General features: G+C 37.3%; 1 protein-coding gene across 1 annotated transcript in view; it reads right to left on the bottom strand.

Moving 5' to 3' along the window:
• sick (sickie) overlaps positions 1-16384 on the bottom strand; it is a 112651-nt gene that overhangs the window by 3299 nt on the left and 92968 nt on the right. Inside the window, exons 17-22 of the mRNA XM_089083311.1 lie at positions 3389-3472; positions 2605-3258; positions 1881-2413; positions 1207-1737; positions 726-928; positions 52-419 (exon numbers count right to left, since the gene is read on the bottom strand). Of these exons, the coding sequence (XP_088939437.1) occupies positions 52-419; positions 726-928; positions 1207-1737; positions 1881-2413; positions 2605-3258; positions 3389-3472 (2373 nt within the window). The remainder of the gene's footprint in view (positions 1-51; positions 420-725; positions 929-1206; positions 1738-1880; positions 2414-2604; positions 3259-3388; positions 3473-16384) is intronic.

The raw sequence follows: 16384 nt of genomic DNA, 5'->3' as shown, positions 1-16384 counted from the left end.
TTTAAATCCTCCATTTTTAAGTTTTTAAATCCCAATATTTTAAATACTGACCAGAGGATCTCCTTCGGTATCACTGTGAGTACTTCCCAGGCTCTTCACACTAGAAGCACCTACACCAGAAGTATGTCCGCTGGAGACAACATCATATCCTACATCTTCGGGTCTCAAACGCAGAAGAGCGTCGCTGCCACCGTGTACAGCATGCGTTGAGAGCCATGGATAGCTGGACGTGATGAATTGTGCTGGGTCTTCCCATGTGAGTTCGCCGTTTCCGTTTCCGCTTACACGTCTTCCGTACAGCGTCAATCCCTCCCTCACTGCCTCCACTAGATAAGGTATTACCGAATAGTTCCATAAATCGGTAAACCATACTTGAGAGCCAGCAACTTCCATTGGACATGATAAGAAGAGTCGCGGTCCTAATAAATTATTATTATTATTATTATTATTATTATTATTATATTATTTATAATTATTAATAATAGGAAAATATAAATAAAAAAACAAAATTTTGACAAAGTAGAATTTTACTGTAGATCTTAAATTTTGCGATTGAAAATTATTAATTGTCTATTATTACTAATACTAAAGGAATTAATAATTAAGAATTGCAAAATTATAAAGAATTATATATATATATATAATATACAGGCAGAGGTTAAATTTATTGGATTCAGATTATATTTTCTGAAATATAAAAATATATTTTAGATATTTCCAACTACCTATGGTGACATCGGAGCTGCTATGAGTTTCTAGGAACTTGTTGAGATGCAGCCAAACCCGCGGCAACCACTCGACTACTGCGGCCATTTCTGCGTTTCTCGTACCGGCGCATTCGCGTAGTTCATGCTCCAATAATTTCCTTCTCAGGTAACGTCCTAAGAATCCTTTAACTGGCTCCATGTGATTCGCGCATAATACCCACCTGTTTAATTACGTAATCAAAATTTAATTCGTTAAAATATAAAAAACTTTTCATTCTTTCGTTCTTTAATTAGAAAAATAAAAGATATATTGTACCTTACTTCACAGTAAAATGTATCATAACTATTAATTTATTATTAATTTTTGATATTTTATTTCTTATGCTAAATCTTTCTTTAAGAATATTTCTTTACAATTTTCTAATTACATCCAGAGCCACTCTTCAAACATACAATATTAAAATTATAAATTAGATATATATTCATTTCAAAAGTATACCTGAAATTATGATGCAATTGTAAATTGGTGGTACTACAGGTAGCCTGGCTCATGGTACCGATAATGGCAGGACAGGATGAGTGTCTAGTTCCTAAGAGTCCACTGAAGAGTTCACCCAGAGATGCTGCGTGTTGAAGATTTTCCAAAATAATCACCCTGGGCAACTCGTCAGCTGCATTCGAATCGCATCTTTCAGCAATATGAGCGAGATATTGGCGTAATTCCTTGCTGGATTTGTGATCAACGTTGAAAGTTGCGACGGCGGCAGCATCCTTCGTATCATTGTCGGTGTCTACTAAAGCGTGCGCCAATTTCCCGGCCAGGTAACTCTTTCCTGTACCACTTGGACCACATAAAATCACTCTGCGATGTTCCGTCAGAAGGGAAATTAGTCGCTGAACGATAGAGCGCGGTATCAAAGTATCCACCGCTAGCCAGGAATAACCTGATAATACTAGATAAATAGTCTTCACGTGACCAACTAGGTAGCCGCAAGGTAACAACTCGGGATGCTGAGAATCGCTAGTGCACCTATAAAGAGAATAATTTCAACTACATTAACAGAAGATAAAAGAAACAAATCTCAGAAAGTATCCTTGTAGATTTTAAAATTTATTCATTATTTATTTAATGTCGTGTATCTAGGAATCTAAATGAAAAGTGTAAACGCGTACCTGGAAGCCTCGCCAAGATGATATGCGGCGACACATTCGACGCCAAGACCTAGATTCGTTACGGGGTCCACGCGAGAGACATATTCCTTGAAACAACGTCTTACTATAGAATCCAACGCGTCCCAACTGGTCTTATTGCTGATACACACGTTGGCGATCACGCAGTGGGGTGGTTCGCCTATGGTACCGTCAGCAGAACTCCCGGTAATCAAATTGTAATTGAAATTTCGCTCACTGCCGAGATAAACGGCTACGTTGATTCTCTTGCCGTCAGTGTCCTGTTCGAGAACCGGTTCCGTAGCTGTAGTGCTCGGTACCACCGTATGTTCAACGGGGACATTGAGATCTTCCAGTTGATCGGCCGTGGAACTGACATCGCCATTTGACAGCGCTGCGACACTCGATGCCACCTCGGTCATGCTGAAGCGTCGATCTGGGTCACTGGGTAGAGAGGACTGCGACGAAGTGAGCGATTTCGAGGTCACTAGTCGTTGGAGACGTTCATTGTTCTGTTTCAAATTCAGCATCTCGTACTGTGGGATAAAAAAAATATGTCATAAAATGATTTTTTAAAATGTAAAAATTATGTTCCTCTATATTAAAAGTTTGAATTATTAACTATAAGGTTATTAACTATAAGGTTGAATTATTAATTATTAAACTTTTTGAACTTTGATAATAATTTTAAATTAAAACAAGAATTTCTTTCCTAAATTTCACTCACTCTCATTTTGATAACCGTGTCCTTTAAAGACTCCAGCTGATGGGCTGAAGATAACGCTTCCAATCTAATGTCTGTCAGCACTAGATCTTTCTCTCTTAACTGCTTCTTCAACTCGTCCACATCCTCGTCTTCTTTTTTATACAGTGCCGAACTACTCTTGCTCCCTGATAGAGGATTTTCATGATCAGGAGATTTCTGGCCGTTGCTTCTCACAGTTTGTGCTCTTGAAGACTCATGTTTAGATGCGGATGGCAATCTAGGACTGTTGGGAGCGCTTAGATCACCACCAGGACTTTCCTTACAATCTTCAGCATCGGAAACCGAACCATGTCGGTTTTTACGCGACCTCGAGAATGCTTTGGAGAAAGAGCTACGTAGCCAGCCCTTCTTCTTGTGATGACTGCTACTGGCCGAGCAGGCGCTGCTTAGCGAATTCAGAGATGTCACGCTGTCCGCGGACAACTGTCTTGCCATTGATGCGCCCTGATGATGATTGTTGCTGCCGCTGCCGGTGCATCCGGTAGTATTGGATTCGGAGTCGCCTAAAGTATGACGACGACCATTGTTCGCAGTTGATCCGTTGTTCAATCCAGCTTCAGCACTCTGCTTGCGCAGCCTTTCGATCGTTTCCCGGAGTTCCTGAAGCTCGGAATCCTATGAAATTGCCGATAAAAAATTTAAAAAAAGAAAAACCAAACCAATTTTATTTTCACCAAAAATATTAAGAGAATTTATTAAAATATAATATTTCTATCAATTATTAGTATTTTTAAGGCATTTTTACCTTTTTCTCAGCTGTAGCTGTAAGTTGCTGTAATCTCTGAGTCATATTGGACAGCGATTGCTCGAAAGCTGAGACCACATGCGCCTGAAACAACACAATTTTTAACATTTGTATGTTTTTATCAAGTATTTTAAATTTGAATTTTCATAAAATATCATTTACAGATTGTCATATCTCATTATCTCTAGCGTTAATAATATAATTGTAAAAATTTTTAGGATAATGCTTTTAGAATATATATATATTTTTTTTAAATTAAGTAATTTAATATTATACACAATATACGCGGTAATTTTATTTCTATTTTATTAATTACAAAATATAGTATTTATTCATAGTGTTTATTCTTTTGTTTATTATAAAGAGAGTTTGCAATTATTCGAATACAAAAATATATGAAAATGTACATGGTGACTCTGTCAAAATAATTTTTAGCTTGTCAAATGATATGTTTCAAGCTATGCCTGGTGAAGTAATTTGCGATGTACACGCGGGGCGGAGAGATCATAATCGTTGTTGTAGTCTCTTTTACGAGAGGCACCTATCGTCGTGCCGTCGGAGTATCGGACTTGTGTTTCTCGTCACGTAATTATTCTCTCATAATTCTCTCATCTGGACATGTTTTCAATGCTACGCTATGAGGCGAGGAAGATAATCAGTCGTGACTGATTTAAGGAAGAAAGGCAGAAAGTGCTTTTATGCCGACGAAGCGTTTGATAATCTAAACTGAAGCGATGTAAATTCTTAGTTGATTTCTTCCTTCTCGCTCTCTCTCTTCGCTTCGCCAATTTTCTTTGTCCATTTCCGAGCGACGACAATTGTCTATTGTTAGTTTTGTTCTTTTTTCAAGACTTTTGTTATTACAATTCAGAACTGTAACCGATATACGAAGCGACGACTCGCTTAACGATTAACAGTACTTTGAATTCAAATCGCGGAGACAAAGCTTATTTATTTAAATCTTTTTTACAAACAAGAGAAAAATTATTCGAAAACGTTATAGCCTTTATCTTTTCTAAACGGAGTGCTTCCTTGTGGAATAAAAAAAACACGATCATCGAAAATCTTACTTCGATCGCTGTCCCGTTACAACGTAAAGATCCCAAGAAGATTCCTCCGGATCGACTTTTAAATCTCAAACGTTGGAGAATCAGCTGTTCACTATTGTGTTTCCACGAACGTAAGCACTATCTTTTTCTTCCGCTTCGGAAATATCACGCAATCGGACGCTCATAAAATTCTAAGAGGATAATCAGCGGGACTTTTTCCTCGTGAGGAACGAATGTGGAGTTTCGTCAAGATCGTAAACAAAGAAATTTTCTGAGAGTCGAGGATTCCGCGCGTGTGTGGGTGCGATTCTAGAATCGCGCGCGTAATTCCGGAGGAATTATACCGCTCGTAAACGGTAACGGCAAACGTGGGACATGTAATTCCGCCGCCGCGAGCGGGTGTCCCGGGTCCCATTGTCCCATCTTATTACTTTAACGTGCAACGTAAAATCACTCTCGACGTGCTCGATCCTGCAGCTGGAATATGAGGTTTCTTCCCCGGACGTCGACCTTTATACCTTCGATAAAAAAGATGTCTAGAGTAAAAGTTTGTGAATTTGATTTGTATTAAAAATAGCAATTTAAAGATCTGGAGATATAGCGTAAACGGGACGGGATACTTTATATAACTAAAAAATAAACATTTTGTAAAAATAAATCGAGTTTTCGATAAAAAAAAATCTTTCAAAGGATTTAATTAGTAGGGAACAACAATGTTTGGACAGTGCGTGTTAGTTTGAAGAAGATAAAAAGTACTCGAGAGCCCAAACGAGGTCGGAAGGTCCACTTGTATGAGCCTCGGTGGTATAGGTTGTAAATATTGGCTCCCACGCTCGCCGCTAATGTGCCTGGCTTCACCTATCGCTGTAAATGTATGCGAGAAGTGAGTACGTACATGATGTATGCTCGTAAAAACGACGACCCACCTACTCGGCCTTACACCTTCCTCGAGCACTTTATTTCAGGCGTGTCTCACGTCAGATTACGTTTGATCCCTCGAGATCTCGATGCGCTTTTTGCCGCAATTGCGGATGATGCGTAATTATGGCAATACAATTTTAATTGAGATAGTCATTTCAAATAGGAACGATATTGAAATATAGAAGAATGTAATTTTTAAAAGAGATTCTCAAAACAAAAACTTTCAACTACACAATTATACTCTTTTTTTCTTTTCCTTAAGAACTGATATGAGACAAATTAATGGAAGATTAATTAAGTTGGATTTATAATCAAATTATATCAATTTGCAATTTAAAAGTTGTTACCATTAACATAAAATTGCATTATTTGTGACTACAAGAATATATCACCTGTGTTTTTACCAAGCTCGCAATGCGCAGTGAGAGTGTCTAATTTGTAATTGTATATTAATATATTCTTGGTATCAACTTCTTACAATAATAGAGAAAAGTTTCCTTTCACTGGAGGAAAAGTCTAGGTTTCGCCTCGTTGTGCATCAAGCTTAACGAAGGGTCGATAGAGTCGAGGACGGACGGGGTTAAAAACTGGACCGGAAGCCTGCGGCAAAAACGCACGTGCCGAGGAGCAAAATGCATCGCGCGCCGCGTACAGTGACTCGCCTTGTTCTCCAGGGAAAACACCAAGTGAGTGTGCTGGTGCATCTCTCGACTATACATCGCGAACGAACGGCTAGATCGATATTTTCATTCTCAACGCCATTTTTATCCTCTCGCTCAATTACGTTTGTCTAATATCTTTTTTTAAAGGATTATCATAAAATAAAAATAAATAAAGAAAAGATTAATTATAAACGAATTTTGTAAAAAAAAAACTTATGTATTAGAATCATCAGACTGTAAAGAGATCAGAGAGAATTTGTAGAATTTAATTTCTTGATTACTCAAAAGTGACATCTTGAAGAATCATCCATGAATTAAATGTAATTTTATTGAATTCAAAATATAAAGTACGGAAAAATTTTAGCAAATCCTCCCAGCACCTTGCAATTCCGTAGAATCGTATCTCAAATTTTTCGAGTGAGATTGCAACATCCTGTAACGCTTTTCGCCGAGAAGAATATCGCTCTTTTGTGGCCTGGGAACTGTTAGCCCAGTTAGCTGGGGTCGTAACGCTTCGAGGATTACGCCGTGTTCACAACACACATTATCCTCGATGTTCCCATCATGATGTGTTTCCCGGTATAATTGCTCGAGCAGAAAGAAGGGTGAGGGTTCAACATTATATTTTAGCATTGTACTTAATAATTAATGCTACAAGGACATTTTCAGGGCCAAGGTCTTCTCGAACTACGCTCTCACACTTTCATTTAGTTTATTTATTTAAGACAATTTTTTTTTTTAGTATTTTATTAATTTAATATTTTGAAAATTAATTTTTCACATATTTCGTGAAAAATTGCGACTAGTATTAACTATTATTTGTTATAAGAAAAAGAGATGAAATGGAAAGAATATATATAATTTCGTCTAAACTTGAAAAACGAAAGTGTATATGTTTACGATATCCGGCCAAAAGTATACTCTTAAAACGCATAAATCTTTCTTTCTCTACAGGAATAGGGATTCCACAAAAGCGCTTACAATATGGCTGTCACAAATCCGAAAGATAATCTTACATTTTTTTCACCACATGAGGTAAATATTTCTCGAATGTTTCAGACGAAGAAAAAGATACGGTTACAAAAATTGTTTATTTGCCTGTAGATTTAGGTATTTCTCGGTAGAAAAATTTTTCTTTCGTAAGGAAAAAAAAATTTCTCTAATAATTCATTCTTAAAAAAAATTAAATTTAAGGCTTTAAAATATATATTAAAAAATTAAATTGTTAAGTTTTACATATATAATTCTATCAAATACAAAAAGTAAATTGAAATAAAATATAAAATAATAAAAGTTATAATAAATTAACATTAACATAATCTAAATTATGAAATAAAATTATATAAAATTTTATATTTTCTAAGAGAAATGTATATGACATTCAAATTGCAAAGATCTATCGCATATCCTAAACAGCGATCAATTTGGATGGAGAAAGTAAGCAGAAGGCATGTTGCACGAAGCGCCGATGACTAAAATTGATGTTTTAATCAATTGTGATTGCAGTATTTCGAGACCACGAAAGAGCGGATTGCATAAGAAGACGGAATACATAGTAGAGAATAAAATTCGCGATTGGCCAATCGTTTCTGATGCCGGTTAATTGTGCAATCCCCTACAGCGCTGTCGATAATCATGGGCTGTCTTTCCTCACATATCTTTTCTCGTTCTCGATAAGTGAGGGAGAGAAAAAAGTGAAAAAAGGGCTCGCATTTCCAATGTGTCATCCATACCGAGTTATAAAGCAGGTTCTAAGATTATCGCGTTACCAGTTATTTTTTTTTATTGTTTAAACGTAATCAAGGAGAAAAAATGTCCATAATAGGAATAGAGGGAAAATCAGAAAAAAGATAAAAATATATTAGTAAAAATTAAAATGAAAATGGAAGAAGCCGTCTCTCAGGGATTTAGAACGAATGTTCGTTCTTACATAAGATGCAGCACGTAACGTACGTATTCCAATTGACGACAATCACATTGTCGTCGTCGGGGTAGGGCACGATTACAAAGAGTGCCGAAGTATGCGCGCATAATTATTCAATCGGGACCACGAGCGGTATTGCCGACCTACGCTTTATTACGCGTCATCGTCCTCTTTCTAAATGCACCGACGGAATGTGCCGAGCTCAATTTCGACGGCGGGGCCTCATTATCGAATTTATTATTTCATTGCTTTAACTACTCGCAGCGATTGCTGCGAATAAATCATATCTAGACGTATTTTATAATCGATCGAAGTCGATGCATTCGAATTAATATATCTGCACGACAATTTGAATCTATCGCAAATCTATATCTTTTCTTTTCCATTTTTTATTAAATATTAACGCTTAATATTATCTATTAATAAATTTTCACATCAATAATAGTATCTTAATAATTTTTATTTAGACTAATGTTTAAATAATAAATTACATTTGCAATAAAATATCAGTGCATTTTGAAGAATAAATCATTTAGTCATTTAGTCATTTAATCATTAGAAACTATAATCTATAAAATCGTTTGTTTTGTTCCGTAATTAATTTCTCATAAGATGGTTAGACTTTGCCACTAGTGTCAATATAAAATATATGATCTCGCAAATTTAAATATTGTATGTGATCCATTCTATTTCTTACTTGTCTAAATCTACATAGCAATCTACGTTGAATAAATTAAAATGCATGCTTAACAATTATAAATTTCTTTTGCTACTGTAAAAAATTCAATTTTTTTAGAAATTATAATAGCTCTATAATATAATTATTATTATCGTAATTCTCACACTGTAAATTAATAATTAACAATTAAAATTGCGAGGCGCGATTTTAATCACGATTTTAACGTCCCTATTCGACGCGACTTACTATCAATTTCAATCCAATTTACCTGTAAGGACGGGCAACTGCGATGTCTGTACTTCCTGGTGGCGAGTTCCCACCAAGGTATCATATTCTGGGTTTCTCGTGGTTTCACAGGATCACTAACCGCATGTTCGTATAATGGTTCTAAGATAGGTCCATTTCCAGAGAACCTCCTAAGAGAATCGGATTGATCTTTCGCGAGGTTCCCTCTTCTCGGTAGAGTAGCGAAAGCGCTAGCTTGAATCTTGTTATCCTCCGTTTCCTCGAATTCCAAAGAGTTGTGTCTAGTTCTGGAAAAGTGATCCTGCCGCTGTAAGGAATTGGATCGCTCCAATTGTCCTTTGAGAATCACTTCGGTGGCGTCCATGACATAAAGAGGACCTCGCCGAATTTCCGCGAGGTTTTCGTCGACGCTTTGTTTTCGATCGATATCATCATTGTCCGAACAAGATTTCTGTAGATCGTCATGAGAGAATCTTTCGCTATCAAGCACATCTTCGCTGGACTTGTGAAGCGGTCTTGAAGAGATTCTAGGTCTTCTCGAGGGCAATGTGTCGTATCGACGATCTTTCAAACGACTCGTGGATCGCATTTGTTCCAATTTGCCTGAAATTTTTTCTAGGCCCTCATTAGAAGCTCGTTCTTTCCTTGATGATTTTTCTTGGTCGACTCGAGAACGATTCCTTCGAATCGCGCTGGTGACCGGCAACCGATTCTTTTGAATTGAAACTTTGTCATCTGCCGAAGATGACAAATTCTTCAAATTTGCAGATTTGATTTTTTTCGGAATATCCCTGTTGATAGATTTCGATTGATCTTGCGAATTGTTTTTCCCAGTTAAAACCAGTTCTTGAGAAGTTTTATCTCGGGCTGGATCTCGTTTTTGAAAATCATTTATCTTCGACAGTTCTGTCAAAGATTCGCTAATCGCGTATAAAGATTCGGTAGATTTACTTGAAGAAGCAGTGGTAGATCCCGTCGAATGCCTAGACGTATTTTCAATGGATGAAGACCTCGGCAAGACTTTGGGTGGAAGTTTACCCTTAGAATTAGGTCTGCGAAGATATTTGACATCTTTTCTGGATTCTTTTTCATTTTTTTCCTCAACATCGTCTATATCGACGTTGATAGGCGGCATGGGTACCATGTTTCTTTTCCGCACGTAGTCAAAAAGGTTTCTGGATTGATCTTGCGGTGACAATTCATCCTTGGCAATTCTGTTGATCACTCCGTAAGTTTTAGGACTCGCTTTCATTACTTCATAACTTTTGTCGATCTCCGCAAGATTTCGGTTAATGTCTTCAATGTACTTGGCCGCGGTGCGGTAGAGATCGCCACTAGGAACGTAGTTTCCGTCAACTGTGATCAATCGACGTCTTGGCTTGGAAAACACTTGAGGAACCGCATAAATGGATTGTCGGTCTTTAGAAAATTTCCGTTTCGTGTTTTCCAGATCATTCTTGAAGATGGGAGTGCTTTTCGAGTAATTGAGACCGTTTTCCAATTCGCTACCACTTTTTCGCTCGTCAGTCTCCGCTTCATGAAGATCATCCTTATTTTTGAAAATATAATTATTTTTCGTATCTTTTATAGAACAATTGTTGAGATTTTCGACATCCTCTTTGGATTTTTTAAATATATCGCATCGATTGTTATTGGTATTAATAAAATCATTTTCCTGAGAAGTTTTGCCAATGACGCAGAAAGGCTTTAGAGTTGTTTGATTATCCTCTATTGGTACCGTATCGTAAATTCGCCGATTCCAATCATAAAGAGTGCAGTCTTCAGACTTCCATGCATGATGACCGCGGAAATTGGCATCGGCTTCGCGATTCTTCTGTTGAATTTCACAATTTTTACTCTTATTTTCTCTCGAACGTTGGAAATCCCCTTGTGAAGCGCTGTTTCTCGAATTGTTGCCAAATTTGTCTCGCCGAGAGAATGTCTTCAGCGTCACTTTGCGCGGCTCATCAAAATCCCGTAATTTGACGGTGCGTAAGGTGCCGTAATTCTCGATCAGTGATTGATCCTGGCCAAGGTCGGCCCATCTGGGCACCTGTCGCGCATCTTCCGAGACCACTCGGAAATTGGAGAAACGTGGCAAAGCGTACGGACCATCTGCTTCCTTTAGCAGTTCCTCGGAGTCGGAACGATAGACGGCACGCGGCCGTCTGCCGCGCGATCTTATGGTCGCGTAACCATCATGAACACGGCGTGAACATACGTTCACGTCCATCTTCAACGAGCTCTTATCAATTCCTTCTCTTTGACATGTGGAACCAATAGGGTTCACATGATAAATATTTTAGATGTATCCGCGTCGATGTTCTCTTTCCTAATTTTTAAAACTTGTTTTTCTTTTCCGTTCGGAAAAACATATAGTAATTTGTTTCTTCTCGATTTTATTTTTTAATAACGGCAAAAAACATATCTCTTGATTTTTAAATAAAATTTTTCAATATTTCACATTTCTCATAATAATAATGGTAGAGAAAAATATACAAGTTTATCATGTGCATATATTTATTCTTTATAATATAAGATTTATGTCAATAGTTTCCAACATCTTGCATCTCGAAGCGTATCCTCTGATGAAGTTTGATCGATCACATCAAGTTGGTAAAAATCATACGGAATCTTCTTCTATGGATCGTTTATTCGACGACCTTTAACTCATGATTTCAGCCATGGATCTCTGTATGAATAATTCATTATTTGCTTCGGAATCGTTTGCCTAAGTATCGATGTAAGAACCGATACAACCAACAGGTTTATCCCTCTGATACATTCGCGATTATACTTCTTTTCGTGTAAATTGTGTAAAACTTTGAGAAAAAGTATATTTAAGTAATTTAATAAAAACTTGTTTATCATATTTTTCTGTGTGTTATTATGTACGTTGTAATGAAATTTTTTAGTTCATCATATTTATCATATTATTCCATTATCTTTCAGTCTTATTTTCTTAATTTTCTAAATACAGAATAAAACGAGATAAACAATCGATTAATATTAGTCTAGTGCCTTGTTAGGTCGCAACAAGTTAAGAAAGATCGCATATGCGAAGTTACGCGTGCTAGCAAAGTAGCAGCTGTCGTAATAGCAACATTGATAACGCATTTGGGTCTCGAGAACGGGTGACGTAACGTTCTCAAGTTACCGAACAATCTTCAAACTCTATTTTGAACAAAGAAAATTATCTTTTACTCAAATTATATTTGTCGGCGTCAATTTGCTTAAATAATAGATAATGAAAATAACGCAAGGTTACCCGAATTAGGTACTGGAAAGATTAACGGGTTCTTGCTCAAATGGGATATTATAATAAAAATCGATGATTTAGTTCGACCCGGAATCATCCAAAGCGTATTGACTTATCAACGAGTGACGAATGTGATGCGATAAGCAGTCTTCTAGCAGCATCTTGAACTGCGTATCTCTTGTGATAATAATTAAGACCATCTGATGAGAAAAAGCACGCGAACGATACCAGGCGTCGTCGTTTGAATTAACCGATCAGTTTTTGGAATATATATTCACCGAACATATTAAGATGATTTTTTGTTAAAGTAAAAATTCGAAGATACATAGCTGGAACTAGAAAGCTATGCAACACGGAAATGTTAATCGATCAATTAATTAATACTATCCCAATGCCCATGAATCTGGAATTCAAGACTCGATGTTATTCATGCGGATAATTAGCTGCTTGTTAATTATAGTTCTCTATCTATCTCTATATATCTGTTCCGTTAAGATTTAACGTTTGCATAATAAAAAGTATTACAAGAAGGATAAATTAAGGATCATTTAGTTTAACAAATATCTAGACAGTTTTATGTTATTTATTTTTTATTTAGAAAACATTGTTAAAATAATATTAAATTTTAATGATATGTTTTTTAATTTCTCATTTAATCTTTTTAAAAAAAGATCTATATTATATTATAAATAGACACGAAGAAAAAAATTTGAACAAGCTAATTTTAAACGTTCACATTTTGTCGTCATAATGATTATTATAAAATCTATTAGTATTCGTCTGAACTTATTTATTAACACGCCACACATGATCTGAAAGCAACATTTCGCTCGTCACATAATCAAAGTTCATCTTGTCGTCGATTAGCATGAGGTCGTCACTCGCTTTTTCGGTCGTTAACGCGGCTCGTAGGCGCGTAGCGTAATGTAACGACGGGCATTACCAGCGATTTACAACGGTTACAAGCTCGCGGACGAGAGGCAGCAACAGGATGATGGATATGACAGCGCGCAAAATTGCCAATAAACACATTTACGAGATCGCATAGGAAAACGTTGATTTTCCAAATTGAAATTATTTCTCTACATAGTTTATATAATTATTATAAACGTTTAATTATAAAAGAAAATCATTTTGATATTACACATCACATCTTACAAGACTGATTTTAAATGCTTCTTTTCTAATTGAAACATTTTCCGGATCAGTTTTTTTTTTTTTTTTTTTTTTTTTTTAGATAGGAACAACGTGAACTGGAAGTACGGTCGATCACGTTATTCACTTCCTATTCACTCATTCGAAAGCACGCAATTCAATTAACGTTGCGGCGGAAGGATACTTTCGGATGGAGGCGAAACGTTTCTGCGGATGATATACAACTCCGCTCCGTCGGGAAACGGCCGCCGAGGTCGACACGGCTCGGAAACCACGAGCAAAAGAGAGCACTCTTCGTGATTGTTATTACGAGGCCGAACATGCCACGCGAAACCAGAACGCGTGAAAAGAGAGCGAAGCAGACATTATCTGCGAAGTTACTTTTTTCCTTGAATGTGCACTTTAAATGTAGCATCCCAATTATCACGTTTATATTAAATCACGCATCTCGAGTCGAGATCACAATTCTACAAAATTCATTAAACGTTTCCACGAGTCGAATTAAAGCAGCCATATTTGAGTATTGCGGCAAAGAATCGTACAACTCGCGTGAAGAATTGCAGGTAGAGAAGTCCAGTCATCGCCGAACCTTTCGCCATCCGGATAATTAGCGGTTATTAAATCCCTCTCTCCTCTCTTTTCTCTTCCTTCACTCTCCATCTCAATGTAACTCGTTTTGCCTTTACGGTTTCTCGTTTTACGCTCAACTTTATTACGAGCAGTCCGCAGCAACTTCTCTGCGTGCGAACGCAGCTTCCGGGATACAGATCAAGCTGAACGATCTGAGACGAGATTTCGCGGATGAGCGAGAAACTCGTTTCCGGGAAATTTTATAAAATTTCGTAATCTCTCGATTCTTAGATATTCGCAGAATTATTAATATAACAATCTTGAGTGCTGAAATTTCTCTTTCATGAGAAAATAAAGGATTGGAATTAAGAGAAAGAGAAAAAGGACAAAGAAGAGTGCAAGACGGTCATTAAAGTCGGACACGCATGTCACGTATGTACTGCTCGAAGGAAGTTTCTTTCCCTCCCTCTCTCCCTCTCTCTCTCTCTCTCTCTCTCTCTCTCTCTCTCTTCTAAAACGCATCCGCGACCGCGACCGAGGCTTTGTCCTCGCGTGCATACGCATGCACACGCGTGACGCAGTGTACTCACTCTATCGTGAGCTGCCGTGTCTCTTTTTTCTTGGCGGCTGACAGAGCCTCATAAATATTAATATTCCCGTGGATGTCAATACGTCGCGAGTGTCTCGTCTTGTTACAGTGTTTCATCCTCCTCGTCTCGTCGTTAATTTCTCTTTACATTTTGCCACCATGAGATATTCATTAACAAATAATTATAACTAAGTAGTATTCCAAGTATAACATTCTAGGAAATGGAAAAGAGGTTATAATTTTTAATCGTTTTCAAATATAATTTTTGATGGATATTTATAATAAGAGTCACTTAAAGAAGATATTTCTTTCAATTGTGTTAAAAAGATGTAAAAATGATTTGATACAATGCTATTATATCCTCTATGTAAAAATCGCGTTTGGCGGAAAAGAATTTGTAACCTATGCAACCTATGCAACATACAATTTCTCGCGAGACAGATATTATATGTTACGTGTACAAAGGAGACAAGACAAGATAAGAGTCAGCGGCTGTGGCTCGTGCTCGGATGCGCGAATGGACTTTGTGCAGAAAGGACGACGGCCGGCCGTGCGCCGACGCGCACAGGAACTCGGACGAAATAATTACAGACTCCTGCGACAAGATGTAATCTCTCAGTCTCTCGACACTCGACACACTCGGCGCAAGGCGCACGCCGAAAAGATCCGCAATTTGCTTTCGGAACACGGACAGGAGCGTGCCGTAACGCGCGGTAATTGATCGAGACATCTGCCTCAGATAAGGATGCGCCCGCGTGTAACCGGGTTCTTATATTTTTCGAACCAAGAGCGAAAAATCCTTGAATCTCGATTAACTATCTCATAAAATGTTAAATAAGTAATAAATAAATGTAATATGCCGCGCGCGCACGCGTTACGAGTCAGAAAACGTAATCTTAATTTGAATTGTAATAACGTTAGTTACATTTAGATCACGTATCAAACGTTTGACTAAAGTATGAATTAATCTCGATATATATCTTTTTTCTACTATAATTACATTGTTACGACTTGTCATGACTTCCGTGCTGTTGCACGAACGTTTTGTTCCTTTTATTTTCATGATCTCAAGTATAATCGTGATATTTTATCGTAGTTCCATTATCGGTAGCAAATGGAGCAGATTAGACATGCGGAGCGTATTATTACGCGATTAGACGTGCGATTTCGCGTCGTTTCGAGTGAGATAATTGCGGTGTATCTCGCGAGAATCGCGAGCTCGACGTTATAAACGTTACGTAACGGAGAGACGATGTCGTTGTCGTACGGGGGTCCGTAAAGTAAAACAGCCTTCATAAATCACGAGAGGCGTGCCTCGCCACCGAACGCAAAGTATACGACGATTACTACTCGCTCAAAGCGGCAAGAAACCGCAAATAGACGAGATGACGAGATCTCTCGGTCTCGGCGCATCGGGCAAATCGGGATTTATCGAATCGAAACCCGCGCAGAGAACTCGCTATCCCGTCCGGCTAAGCTTTCCGCTTTTTCAGCTGGTGATCGATATACCGAGCGACGGGAAAGTTACGTCTTTCCGCTTCGGCCGTACCGAAGTGATAGTAACGGTACGAAATGAGAACGATCTCGAGACGATCTAGATCTAAACTGAAAACATTTAAGGACTCTACGTTTATCTTTCTCTTAATCTTCAAAGATTCAAATACATTACGCGAGATAAATTGATGGAGTTTCCTGATATATATATATATATATATATATATATATATATATAAGAAGGAAAACAAGATTGGAAGATCAACGAAGAAAGAATAAATCAAACAAGAAATGAAATAACTTTTAGAATAAAAAAATAAAGGCAAAGACAAACAACGGATATAATTTGAAAGAGTTTACAAATTGTAATTCACTATCATCAATGAAACAAAGGACAATATATTGCTATTAAATTTCAATACAAAATTTACATGACTGATTGTTTCTA

The sequence above is a fragment of the Pogonomyrmex barbatus genome, unplaced genomic scaffold (genome assembly GCF_055798465.1).
Source record: "Pogonomyrmex barbatus isolate J1 unplaced genomic scaffold, ASM5579846v1 scaffold7, whole genome shotgun sequence".
Taxonomy (NCBI): domain Eukaryota; kingdom Metazoa; phylum Arthropoda; class Insecta; order Hymenoptera; family Formicidae; genus Pogonomyrmex; species Pogonomyrmex barbatus.
The sequence above is the reverse complement of the archived record's forward strand: the minus strand, read 5'-3'. Positions and strand labels throughout refer to the sequence as shown.